Genomic DNA, 14,379 nt, shown 5'->3' with positions numbered 1-14,379 from the left:
AAAGCTAACATAACAAATATTGGACAAAATATGAACATGTCTTGTCAAAATATTTTTTTAATAAGTAATTATTGAATTGTCGTATATCGTACCAAAATTTTATTTTTCAAACCAAACTTTGAAAGATCGATGTTCGGTATCTATTTTCAATTATCAATTACAAAAATTGAATTTTGGAAATATTGAACACTCGCCCTTGATAATTTGTTTACCATATATATGGGTGACATTTAACGAGTGTTTGGATTTTGATGATTCACATGTGACTCCAAATTCATAATGTTAGGGTTTGAGAGTGGATATCTAACCTTTATATTTGATTTCTCTAAAAGCTAACATGGCAAATGTTGGACAAATATTGAACATATCTTGTCGACATATCTTTTCCTTCATTAAGTAATTACTGAATTAATGTATCATAATTTACCATACTAAACTTTGAAAGTTCGATATTTGGTATCTATTTTTAATTATCAATTACAGAAATAGAATTTTAAAAATATCGAACCAAGTACACAACACTCACCCCTAATAAATTATTTACCATATATATGGGTAACTTACGAGTGATTTGGAAGTTTTGATTGACATGTGACGCCAAATCTATAATTCTAGGGTTTGAGAGTAGAGATCTAACTTTTGTATTTGATTTCTCTAAAAGCTAACATGCCAAATGTTCGACAAATTATGAATATATACTGTCAAAATATCCTTTTCTTCGATTAGTAATTCTTGAACTACCGTTTTTGGTTTCTCTTTATAAAATTAAAAATCCACTTAACTATCGGGTACAATTATATTTTATATCAAAACCTATGATTTTCTTCAAAGAAAATAAAAGTTATTTTACTCATTTTTAACGAACTTGTCTTCCCAAAGAAAATAATTTCCAAAAATATATTAAATTACCACATGTGGGAAAATTGATAAAACATTTTCTAGGAAAATATTTCCTCCGCACCAAACACATCCATAATGTAGTAATGCTTAGCTCCGACTTGGACGCAGATTTTAAAGTTGAAACTTGAATTTGAAATTTTGAGTTTTTGAATTGTAATTTTTGGAACTTAAATGGTCAAACAAATATTTAATGATAAAATTTGAAAATCTAAATCAAAATTTATAGCTTTGTTGACCTTGACTCACCCCTAACAAACGTTGGACACTTGTCACTTGATCCTGCTTCATCAGACGAGTCTGTAAATGACCCACTTAATTGCATGAATAATTTCATGAATGGTCATTCAACTTTTGGAAAAATCCTACCATGGTCATTTTTGTTATATTTTGGACAATAGAGTCACTCAATTTATGAGGATGTCTAACTGAAGTCACTTTTGTTTTTTAAGACAATAAAATCACCAAACTATTGTCTTTTGACTTAGAAAATACACGACACATATTTGACATATTATATCATATCAATCTCGTTTTTAAATAATATAATGCATTTATCCCATGAACCTAATGAATTGTATTTAGTTTGGTTCAATTTTAATAATTTAAAAATTGACTTAATTTTGATTTTATCCTAAAAATTGATTCAAACCAAATCATGAACATCTCTAGTTTCTTGGTTTCAGGAGAAAATATCGGATGCATATCTCTTCTTTGGAAGCGCTTACTTATATGCAAAAAAGGCTAGTCATAGGATGAAAAGACGAAACATAGTTTGAAAACTCTAGTTAATATCACTTGACTACAATTACAACTTGGTTGAACTCAGGCATTGGGCTCAAGGCTGATTGGTCTCACGCAAGGCATTATTGTGAGTGCACTCTAGCTGCAAAGTAAAATGTTGTGGAGGACAATGATGTTGTAGGGTGAGCATCATTGGTCGTCATAACACAAAGTGGTTCGGGATGTATGAAGGCAACACTGGTCCAAGTCAAATAGGTGATAGTGATTCAAATAGATATTCCTTATTCGATATAAGAAACATCATCATATGCTCGATTATGATCTAATTAGTTCTTTCTGATTTGACTCCTTCTTAGTGTAAGTGGCACACACTTGTGTGACACCTATAGTCCCAATAGGCTACAAGCTAGCCTAATGATTGTCCTAAGATTTTTGGCACTACCGTATGCCTATGGCGAAGCTTGCCTCAAAGTCTTAGCTTTAGCGCTACCTCTTACTCGATTCCATGATCGTAGGCTCAACTTTCTAGCATGATATTGGGACACATCTTATATGTTGGATCTTGCTCATGCGTACATTAGGGGTTGGCTACAAGCATACTAGTCCCTCACCTGAACTTGAGTATCGTTCTCACGCGCACAACCTTGTCCTCAAGCTTAACAATTTCTTTGTGTATGTGTATGTGTATGTGACTTACACTTAGCTTGAGTAAGAAAACATCCGATCCTTAGCCTTGGTCATGTGTGCCTTACATATCATGCCTTCGACTATCTTATGACATTTCCAAACAAAACTCACATATTGTACTACATCTCAGATAGCGCAAATTCGCCCCACAAATGCACGTCTTGGAAAACAACAAACCCTTGCTCGCATAGACAAACCCACCCAAGCTCACAAGTCAATTAACGAGAATTTGTAAAGAGCCCCTCATCTATATTACCTTAAAAGCATGAACTCCTAACTTGAATGTTAAATAACTATAATATCCCTAACTTAGGTTGTGACTTTTTCGATGAGTTGTGAATTTTTCGATAAGTTGTGACTGTCTTCGAATGGTTGTGATTTTTCGATGAGTTGTAAATTTTCCAAAGAGTTGTGACTTTTTCAATAAGTTGTGACTTTTCAATAAGTTATGATTTTCCAAAGGGTTGTAACTTTTTCAATAAGTTGTGACTTTTCCAAAGGGTTGTGACTTCTCGAAAAGGTCATGACTTCTCAGATAAGACACAAAAAATATTTGTGTATACTACCCTTTGTTGACTATAAATAGAGGGGCTTCCTCTCATTTCTCAACCACAATTTTTTTTAATCTTCTACTCTTCTTCTTGCATTTTAAATTTATTTGTGTGATTTATTATCGTTGAGTGAGTTCGAAGTTTAGCGGAATATGAGGTACCACTTATCTAATGAAGTAAATCGTTCTATCCTAAAAGGGTATATTTCATAACCTCGAGTACTTGAGGAAAATAATTTTGATGATATAATAATGTGTGTTCCAATATACATTAGTATGTAATGATCCAATATATGAAGTTAACATGATGTAGTCTAAATTCATTTGTTTTTGTCAACAATTTCTCTTGAGATGTAGATATATGCTTCTGAATATCTTTTCCAAAATTTAGAGAATCGTCACGATTTGTTTTTGATGCTCAAGACAAAAGAATGATTTTATTTATCAATGCTACTTATGTGATTTAAACTCTCATAAAGTTTGCTTCAAAATATCTAATACTATATAAACATTGCCCTTTTGTTTAACTTATTTATTATTTCTTAATATTTCAGTATTTTAATCGAAGAAAAGTTATATGATTTGTAATAATGCCAGTTGAAGTTTGTATTAGTTTAATTTTTATTATTTATTTAATAGTTAATTTTATGAGATAAATAGTTTCATTAATGCAAGTATATATTTATATTTGGGTAGGTATTTGTATATAAATTAGAGTATTATATATGTCACAAATGTATTATCAAGTTAATAAGATCTTCTAACTTCAAAATATATCATTTTAAAATGTTTCGAGTTTTTTTTAAGAAAACTCACAACAAATGTGAAAATATGTGAATATATAAAATATAGTTGTTCTCTTCACATGTTCATACGATATCTAAACAATTTAACGTGGAATACACATGCAAAGCACATTTGGTTAGATAACAAGAAAAATACAAAGCGAATATTATCTATAAGGTAATATTAGTGAGATATGACTAATTACATAATTGAACCTCATCAAATTAAAATAAATATATACATTATTGCATTTAACTAATAAAATTGTTCATTGACCATCTTCATAGGTTTGTGTGAATAAGAGATATATATGACGATCTAAGTTGAACATTTACAAAAAAATCTACAATATTATTTTTTGCTGAGCTTATTATTCAAATCTTTGCTTAAATAAGCAATATTATTTACTATAACATATATTTTTGGAATTAATAATCACGTGCAACGCACGTGTCAAAAAACTAGTAGCTCAATAGACGTAGAGGTCTTATTCCATCACAAGGGTAGCCGACAAGTCCTGATCTTTCCAACTATCAAGTCTTCACTACTTGTTCGACGCCCAACGTTGGCCATAGTCCATGCGCCATCCATAGAGTTCCCAAACTCGTATGGATACCTTAGGCACTCTTTAAGGCCCTTGAGGTTCCTCCTTAAGGCAACATACTTGGGGTGATCCACTGTCAACAGACATGGGGAAGGCTGGTAGGTTGTCACCATGCATACTCTTTTTATATATGGTTAAAAGAAATAAACTACACCCATGTTATATATGCTTTAAAAAATGAACTCAAGTGTGAAGAGTAGACATGTTTCTGTTCGAAAATGATGATGAGTTTTCCCGATCTCATATGAACTCTAAATCAGGTGCCATTTGTTCCTAACAACTCCTTTTGACTTTGTTCACACCTCTGTGAAGTTTCATCCCATACACATGGAACAAGTTATAGCCTTCAGAAGCTTAAACTAATTATGGCAATGCCACTACTTCTCGGCTAAGTCAAGCCCAAATGTAAACAAACTTCAAATGACACCAAACTTGGTAATCATATCTAAAAATATCCTAGTAACAAAACTTTTATCTGAATTTTCTACATTCCAACTATTGCTCAAGAATGTACGATAGTGGCACTCGTTGCATGCACATCACCGTCACCTATAGGCTAGACCCTGAACTCACCTCATGTCCTTCATAAACTCATTGACACTCTTAGGACATGCAATACAACATTTTAAAGTGACTATCGCCTCCACATTGCCCTTCTACCAGATGCTGATTATCACGATTGACATTAAGACACGACACATGTATGGTTGATACTTGTGCGACCTGCTCTGGGCGCCCAATGTTATGGATACTAAGGCACGATGAAAGTAGCCCATAACTAGAAAAGTTTGGTAGGTGTCTGCCACTTTTAAATAATTAAGGGATCTAATTGTCACATCCTCAAAGCACTAGGGGTTGTAGGTGAAAATTACCTCTCACTGATACGTTACAGATCAAAAGCACTTTCTCATTTTTCTTCTCTGCTATATATATATAAAAAAAATGGAGTCATAATTGTTTCTTCACCAGTTCCAGAATTCTGAATTGCAGTACCACAGGAGGATCTCTGAGGTAAAAATTCTTCTCATCTCTTCTTCAGTTGTGCTTTTATGGTGTTTGATTATCTTCCTGTATGTGTAAATTTGTGCATTCGGAGTTGATCTAGGGTTTTGTTTTATGTTAAGTTAGGGATTTGGTCTGCTATGGCATCCAAGCGGATTCTCAAGGAGCTGAAGGATCTCCAGAAAGATCCTCCTACCTCTTGCAGTGCTGGTACCTTTTTCTTCTCCTTCTACTTTTAACTGTTTTTTCTAAAAAGTACTGTTCTTGCTGGCTTTGTTGAGATTATAGGTTTGCTACTTCTTTTTTATTTTCCTTTTGCAATATCTGAACAGATCTTCTCTAAAATTTATTGTTTTGATTGTTCAGCTTCATGATTAAATGGTTAACATTTCTAGTTTGGGGGAAGTGTATAGAGTTGAAGATGTTTTTATTTGTTTACTAGTTTTATTTGTGTTATAATAATTGACGTCGAGATAAATGCAACATTCATTTGAATTGAGAAGTAAAATTGGGTTGATGCAATAGTTGAATTCAATGTAATTGGGTGTCTGCTCAACCTGCAAAGAATAATAGTTTAGGTTAAGTTAAATTTTGGGGATGAATACATGCTTGAAAGCATTTTGGGCATTTGGTTATCTTCATCAAGTCGAAAAAAGCGAACAAATTTGTAAAGAAATAGATTTAAAAGAAACTTTCAATTGATTAAAACTTGTCAAATGATATAGTTTAGGCATAGGATCTGTTTAAATAACTAAAACTATCAGGTAAATAAAGTTTTGTTTTCTTTGTTATAAAGATTATTCTTTAATGTTAACCCTACAAGGAGTTCAAAGTACTCGAAAAGTTTTTTAATGTGATTTTTCCGTGTTATAACATAAAGAAGACTTCCAGTTAACCTTTTCAAAAAAAAAATACATAAAGAAGACTTCAAAACCTACACGGAGTTGTAAGTACTCGAATTTTGACCTAAAACATTTAATAGAGAATTAATTGGTTAAAATTTGATAACAAATAAAACAACTCCTAAACCTAAAAAGAGTTCAAAGTGCTCAAAAGTTCCCTAATGTGATTTTTTTCTTCTGGCTTAATATCTCTGGATCTTAAAGGAAGTGTCAGATTCTTCTCTGATATTCTTTATGCATATTCTCCAGATCATTATTTCGGCGAAAAGCTTATATCACATCTAGCTCATTACTAGTAAAAGAGAAGGTCTGATTAAGTGTATAGATTATATGTCAATGTAATTGAACTCCTAAACCTAAAAGAAGTTGAAAGTACTTGAATTTTGACCTAAAACATTTAATAGAGAATTAATTGGTTAAAATTTAATAACAAATAAATCTACTCCTAAACCTAAAGGAGTTCAAAGTGCTTAAAAGTTCCCTAATGTGATTTTTTTTTCTGGCTTAAAATCTTTAGATCTTAAAGGAAGTGTCAAATTCTTCTATAATCTTCTTTTTACATATTCTCTAGATCATTATTTCGGCCAAAATCTTAAATCAAATGAACTTTTTGACTTGTTAAAGAGAATATCTGATTAGGTGTATATATTATGTGTCGATGTAATTTTATATGCTGGGATTCGATGTGTTCTTGAAGATAGAATTGTGTTGAATGTATTAACATTTATCATGGCACCTTGGATTGAAGAAGTTACTGATTAATAGTTCAATTATAAAGGAGATACCTCTCTTACATTATTTCAATATATACCCAAAATACTTTGGACTAAATACTAAGCAATTTAAGAGCGAAGGAAGTTTAACAAAAGAATATAAACAACAAACAGTCAATGTCCACCACTCATCAACAAACACACCACTTAAGATAGGATAAACACAACGCAGTATTAATTGTGAATTTGTGATTATTAAATTTAGCTGATTTTGTAGTCTTAAATATTAGGGAAATATTAATGACTATTTTGTGTGAACTCTTTTTTAAAAGACTATAAAAGGCGAACAACAATTCATCTAGGGGCTTCGTGCTGTTTGCATAATATAGATATACATATTGATTATTAGTAACCCATAAATCATTTCTACTTAAATACCACACTTGGGGTTCACATCAGGTTTCAAACTCATGACATGCACCTACCACACATATCGCACCATACTACTCAGTGAACCAAACCCTGTTCTTCTGGCACGTGATTGCATAAATTCAATTGCTTCTTGATTTTCCCCCCTTTTGGCTTTGGACGGGAGAGGGAATATCAGGTCATACTCTGTTTGTGTGCTTTGAGCTTATATGACATTTAATGGGCTGCAAATGAGAGTCTTGGTAGAACTTAGCTCATCCCAAAATAGATCCTAACAAGATGGTTAAAATCAAAGAGAAATCTTGAGTTTGATAGCAGGTCAAATGGATTGGTATTCAGCATCGACTTGGAAAATAAAATCAATTAACATTATTTTAAGGGCAAAAACTCCGCAAACTATGTGTAATTAGTCATTCCTACCCTCTGTTAAAAGTCCCTTCATTTTTTTGACAGCTGCTATTCTAGGAAGATACAACTACAACCACAACAACAACAACATACCTAGTACTATTCTAGGAAGAATCTTACTGGAAAAAAAAGAAGAAAAAACTATGGAGACTCTAGGACTTTAAGTAGAGCCTCAGGCCCTCATTAACATCTGCAAAGCTGTTCTCCGATTCTTGTGTTATATTAAATCAGCTGCTTGTATTGTGAGTTGCTGAAGAAACTTGTTTAAAGGTCTGCATGTGGCAAGTTGTTTTCTCATTTCTTGTGTTCTTGCTTATGTTATCTGTATTAGGCCCAGTAGCTGAAGATATGTTTCATTGGCAAGCAACAATCATGGGTCCAGCTGACAGTCCCTATTCTGGTGGAGTGTTTCTTGTTACTATTCATTTTCCACCTGACTATCCGTTCAAGCCACCAAAGGTATGAAATTAGGGATCTGTATTGTTGATGACACTTGATGATCAACTTGTTTGTTTGCTTATTAACATGATATTTCTGAAACTTCTCTTGCTTCTTTTATAAAATCAAATTTGTATCATTTCTAGGCTTGTAATTTTACTGTAACAACTGGATTGAAGCTTCTTTGTTCATTTTATTATCTTTATTAGGTAAGCATAGATATGAAATCTCAACTCAACTGGTGTCAACTGTTGATTGTGATCCTTTTCATTTCCTATACAAAGTCACAACTCACATTTGTAAATGGCCTTCAATGAATTTTGAATTCTGGGTGTTTGACACCATCATATGTAATCTAGCCGATTTTAGAAACCATGTCATCAAGTCCATTAGATTTTAATCCTGTTAGTTCTTTTCCCCCAAAAACTAGGAGCAGCAATAGCTCATGTTACAAGATTTAAGGAGGCAGAGCACACTGTATTTGAGAAGATGATGCTACATATGAAAGTACTTGAGTTCAACTTTAGTTTTGTCGCTGGTCCCATGCCCTGTGATTACAGTTTCAAATGGATATATGTCTCCTGTTTGGTGGACTGAGCTTCGATGATAAGGAAGCCATGGTAAAAGGCCGTGGATTACTATCATTGGCAGAGTGCATTCTGTTAATGCAGTTCATGAAGGTCTAGTACTGAGTCTTGTTGTTATTTGAGAAACTGTTCTGCAACGCTTGCTAAGTTACCAATGCATAGAAATCTAGTCTATTATCAGCAAGAGAGTATAGTTTGTCCACTTGTTTATTTCAACCAAGTGGTACGCCTGATCTAAGGTAGGAAGAGTATTATCATATTGTGCAAATTGAAGAAGTATGGCTTAGATTTCTCTTTTAGTCGAGGCTTGGTGCATTGACAAACCATGAGATTTTGGAATCTCGGGGCTCCTTTCTTATAGGTGTATTAACAACTTAAATGCTTAAATGCAAGTTTTGCACATTGCTTGAGAATCACATAAAAGAATTTCTCTTCACATCTTTTTAACTGTGACATAATATGTTTCAAGATCTATTTGCCAAAGCACGTAAGTTTAAAGAACTTCTATGTGCAAGATCAATGAGGGACGTGGATGTCACTTCCCCACCTGATGTTGTTCTGCAACCTCCTTTACTTCTAATTTATTTTTTTCCCCGTCAGCAAATTTCTCATCTTCATTTTATGGGATAAATGTGCAGGTCGCTTTCAGGACAAAGGTTTTCCACCCGAACATCAATAGCAATGGCAGCATATGCCTAGACATTTTGAAGGAACAGTGGAGCCCTGCACTTACCATCTCCAAGGTTAGTTGAATTTCTTGGTATAGGTTACCAGCCTTACCACACATCGATCTTTTTATTTTGGTTATTTACATCCTGAGATTTTTGAAACAGTAAATTTTCCCGTAAATTTGAACTATTTTACCAGTCTAGTGCAGGCTGGGCATTCATCAGATTAGATTTTAGTTGGGTTAATTAATTTGTCCCTTGCAGGTACTGCTCTCTATCTGTTCTCTGCTGACAGACCCTAATCCTGATGACCCTTTGGTGCCGGAGATTGCTCATATGTACAAAACTGATAGGAGCAAGTATGAGACAACTGCCCGGAGCTGGACTCAAAAATTTGCCATGGGATAGTTGCTGTGACCATCTCTGGAGGGAGGGCTCCATCCCTGCTGTGGTATTTTGTATTATCTATGGAAATAGTTGCTGTGACCATGGGGCTCCGTCCCTGCTGTGGTATTTAGTATTATATATTATGTATTTAAGAAATTGTGTTCTTATGCATAATCAAACTTAAAGGCTGCTGTGGTATTTAGTATTATATATTATGTATTAAGAAATTGTGTTCTTATGCATAATCAAACTTAAAGGCGGGAAAGTCGAACAGGGTCCTACCTGAAACAATTTGATTTTCTCTTTGCTTGCAAGAAAGTTATCAGTTATGGTGTTAAAACTCTATGTTGGGTTCAAAGTATGCATTTTAACCCTTTGCATCTGCACTTTAGTTTATCACTTACTTGCCTGCAGATCATTCCCAAACTTCTATGCGGAAGTTTATTTCAAGGGTAGTTTGCTACAAAACGTTGCTTATGAAACTTATTTTCCAACATCTATTAAGGAAGTCATTTTCCTCCTATGAAAATGTTTTCCAAAAATTTTGTCCGACTAATCGTGAGAAAATTTTAGTTGGTCAAAATATTTTTTTGGAAAAATAAGTTCTTTAAAAAATAAGAAAATGACTTTCCTAGTGAGAAAAAGAAAAATAATTTCCATAAGTGATTTTTCAATTCTTGGTCTCCTCCCAACGACCTCAACCTACACCCGTTGACCTTCTCACCCCTCGTCTCCCCCAATAGCCCACTCTTCACCCTCGTGGTGTTTTTCTAACTTGCATCTAAATGTTCTTGAGACAATATAGTTTTGCTCACTAGAAAATAAGTTAGAAATTCACTTATAAGAAAAAAAATTCGGAAACATTTTCCTTCAAACCAAACACACTAGACTCGTCTCATTAAATCTCTCTATTTTTATTCCATCTAAATCTCTCCGTTTTATCCTTTCATTCATCTACTTCAAATTGATATACTATCAAAATATATTCCATACTTTTTGATACATATTCGTTAATTAAATATGATAATGGATACCAATTTCAACTCAAATGTGATATACGTAATATCATACATTATATGTGTATTAACGTATCAAATAAATAGGTGCTATACATACTAAATACATTAATAGTATATATACATATTATTTTAGTATCTTCTATTCTAAGATATACAAATCAAATTGAAATTTCATAAAGGATACTCTGGATTTTATTTTCAATCTTGGCTGTTTGAATAAAATTAAAAGATGTTATTTGCTTTAGCGACTTCTTTTAAAGTGTGGAAACTAAAAAATTACGTGAATGATGAAAGTTTAAGTACTTGGAGATTTTAATAGTGTAATTGGTTGGTGATATGAATTTTTATTTTGTTGGTGACGATTTAATTACTTACTTTTGATGTATATAATAATAAAAACAAAAGTATAGTACTCTGAAAATATATACATATCTAACTCCGATTTCTCTTTGATTTTACTAGAAATGAAAATCATGAATTTGTGTTTGATTTGCAGAGTGTAGTAATATCAGGTGTTATTTTTTCTAGCTCTGGTTATTTCTTTTCCTTTTATGTTTGGCCAGATTCTTGTTCTTGTTACATAGTATGTGTGAGCACTGAAGGAATATAAATAAATTTAAATATCACAAAATATTAACAAAAATTGCCCGTCTAGCTCAGTTGGTAGAGCGCAAGGCTCTTAACCTTGTGGTCGTGGGTTGGAGCCCCACGGTGGGCGTTTTTTAAACTTTATTTCATGAGACAACGCAATTTCTAATTTTTCTGCGTTTTTTAAACTTTTTTTTCATGAGACAATTTCACAATGACTTTCTAATTTTGTTTTGATGTCTTGTTCGAAATTTATATTAACCTTTTTTTCATGAGGACAATTTCACAATGACTTCCTAATTTTGTTTTGGTGTCCTGTCCGATATTTATATTGGAGTCTGACTAATTCAAATTCGTGCTCTATAAAAATTCATTTGAAGAAAGCGCTTCATATTAAAAACTTGTCAAAGTAATTTGAATTCGTGTCCTATAGAGTCTATTTAGGGGAAACACCCTCTAGCAAAGATTTTTTTGTATTGAGTATTCGAAATCAAAACCTATAATTAGGTAAGGAGTAAACATATCCATTGCTCACCTCCTTTAATATTGAAATTTTAGTTTTGCATTTGAGCTCCTTTTCAATAACAACAATATATCTAGTATAATAAAATTTAAACATGATAAAATATACAATTTTTTCCTAACATTACGATAACATTTCCAAATGTTATGCATCAGAACTCTAAAAAAAAAAAAACGCAAAGAAAAATAAAAAAAGAAAAAGAAAGTCACTATAAACTTAAATCGACACTTAAAGAGTAAAACTAACACTTGATAAAAATATTGTTAAAGTTTGATTTGCAACAAAGAAGTTTTTGAAATTCTTCTACTAACTATTTAAAAGGAAATAATTATATTTGTCGACCAAACAAACATTATTTAGCACGGAAAATATATAAACGCTTCATATATCGTTTATTCTTAAATATGTTGGAATCTGAATAATTTAGTTGAATGTAAGAGTGTCAATCGAACCAAATTGATATGGAACTAGATTGAATCGATAATAGTCCATATCAAACCAACGCAAAACTTATGAGACATGCTTTGTTGGTACACCTTGAAGACCCAAAATCAGCCAAGTTCAAAACTCAGCTAAATAAGCGAAACAAGTTAAATCAGCCGATCCATTTGTTAAGCATACTAAATATCATAACTAACATATTCCTTCGACATTACACATTTTAATGAAAAATAATTCAATCTTAAATACTTTTAAAAAAAATAATATACTTTCTAAACAATTTTTTTTTAATTGAAACCCGATCCAATATGACTTGAAATCGCATAGTTAATTCAAATCCAATATAAGTGATATAACTCACCGATTATATCCAATACTCCCAACCTAATATCCAACCCGATCATGAACCTGCTGCATAATCCGTCAATCAGTCCAACTTAGTGCGAAAAGTTTAGATAAACAACTAATGGATAGATCGTAATTCGGGTGACTAAATAAAATATATAGGTAAATACAAACATCATAATATGAAGAAGTTCTAGAATTTTCTAAAAGCATCATTGTCTCCTTTTGGAACATTCTTGAAGAAGAAGAAAAATGCCCACTGTTTTCTGTAAGTAAAAGAAAAACAAACAGTGGGCAAGAGATTCCAGAATTTCAATCTTTATACTTACATTCACAATTCCATAAACCCTAGATCACAAAATCCTCAAGCTTTTTCATGGATGCCCCGGAAAGTCTTCAACCTGTTTGTGGGCAAGAAGCACTTGATCTCCTAAATTGCACCACTGAATCGCCTTACGATAAGGAGAAATGCCAAAGGTTGCTTGAAGCTTTGCGCCAATGCGTAATCAACAAGGTAATTTTCCATTTTTTCTAGTGTTGTTTGGTTTGATAAAATTAGTGTTTTTTCGTAGCTGTTGAATTTTTGCTCCATTTGAGTTTTGATTTTGCATTTTTGCACCTTTGTGTGGTTGATAACTAGATAGTCTAGGTAGAGGAACTATAATTAAGGGTTTAGAGAAAAAAACCTTTTTTTCCTGAACCAAATTGAGTTATAAGTAATGTAAGGGCGGAGGCAGAGCCACAGAGGCGAATTTAGGATTTGTAGAACATGAGTGCATCACTAACAAAAAGAAAGGGAACTATGCATTGAGCGTGAATTGATTCATTGTCCTCTGGGTAAATAAATTAACATTCAACCAAGTGCTCCATTTAGCCATTTTGTAGCATTGGGCACCAACGGATAATATTATACTCCTTTGTACCACATTTAGAAAATATATACATAAAGTACCTAGTTTTATGGAGAGACTATGGTTCATGTGCCCCATATTTCAGGCTATAAATTTGCCCCTGGTGTGTGTGTGTGGGGGGGGGGGGGGGGGTAGGGTCAAAGAATTGGAGTAACAACCTTAGGACCTAAGGTGACACTAAGTGAGTTTAAGCCTGTAGATTTACCTGATACTTATTAGTGGGAAGTAGCAGGTATTATGTTGACTAGACCTAGGTGCAAGCTGATTTAGGACACATCAAATTTTAGAAATGCAGAGGCTAGAGGATTTCTTGTTTTCTACCATCTTTAGATGTAGATAAACTACATGTTGAGTGAAACAAAATTATTTTTTTGTTCTAGAGTTACAGGCTGTATGATGCTAACTTCTTGATCATGGAATCAGGGGAAAACAGAATCTTTAAGAAGTGACTAGCTAGTCTTGTTCGTTCATTGTAAATGTTTAAGAAAACAAAATTGAGTTTTGAGGAATTGTTTCGCGGAAGTGATAGAATATTCTTGTTGGCGTGATAGAACCATGTTGTTTCCAGAGGTGCTTGTGATAGATGAGATCGTGGTAGATACACCAATTGTTATGAGAAACTTTTATAATAACAATGGTGTCAGAGTCTGCTTACAAGCATCTCGATTATCCCACTAGGTATTTGCCACCTCCCACCCGCCACCAAAACTAAGGCATATCGGAAGATCTCACCTAGTGTGTTCTGTTTTT

General features: G+C 33.0%; 3 protein-coding genes and 1 non-coding gene across 7 annotated transcripts in view; 2 read left to right on the top strand and 2 right to left on the bottom strand.

The window, feature by feature from the left end:
• The window catches only part of LOC125820445 (uncharacterized), a 195,773-nt gene that overhangs the window by 80,081 nt on the left and 101,313 nt on the right, over positions 1-14,379 (bottom strand). The window lies entirely within an intron of this gene.
• The window catches only part of LOC125820432 (uncharacterized), a 430,223-nt gene that overhangs the window by 404,439 nt on the left and 11,405 nt on the right, over positions 1-14,379 (bottom strand). The window lies entirely within an intron of this gene.
• Positions 5,225-10,147, top strand: LOC125820487 (ubiquitin-conjugating enzyme E2 28-like). Of its 2 annotated transcripts, none has more exons than XM_049499927.1 (6): positions 5,225-5,279; positions 5,397-5,480; positions 8,054-8,181; positions 9,386-9,490; positions 9,680-9,841; positions 9,915-10,147. In XM_049499927.1, the coding sequence occupies exons 2-5, from the start codon at positions 5,411-5,413 to the stop codon at positions 9,821-9,823; spliced, it is 447 nt and encodes a 148-aa protein (XP_049355884.1). In that variant the 5' UTR covers positions 5,225-5,279; positions 5,397-5,410; the 3' UTR covers positions 9,824-9,841; positions 9,915-10,147. The 2 variants fall into 2 exon arrangements, with proteins under 2 accessions (XP_049355884.1, XP_049355885.1); XM_049499928.1 differs by having other exon boundaries at positions 5,393-5,480.
• TRNAK-CUU (transfer RNA lysine (anticodon CUU)) lies at positions 11,467-11,539 on the top strand. Its single transcript has one exon. It is a non-coding gene; the product is annotated as a tRNA-Lys (tRNA).

Source organism: Solanum verrucosum, unplaced genomic scaffold (assembly GCF_900185275.1).
Source record: "Solanum verrucosum unplaced genomic scaffold, falcon-dt-bn FXZP01000229.1, whole genome shotgun sequence".
Classification (NCBI taxonomy): domain Eukaryota; kingdom Viridiplantae; phylum Streptophyta; class Magnoliopsida; order Solanales; family Solanaceae; genus Solanum; species Solanum verrucosum.
This window is presented reverse-complemented; position numbering and strand designations above follow the sequence as displayed.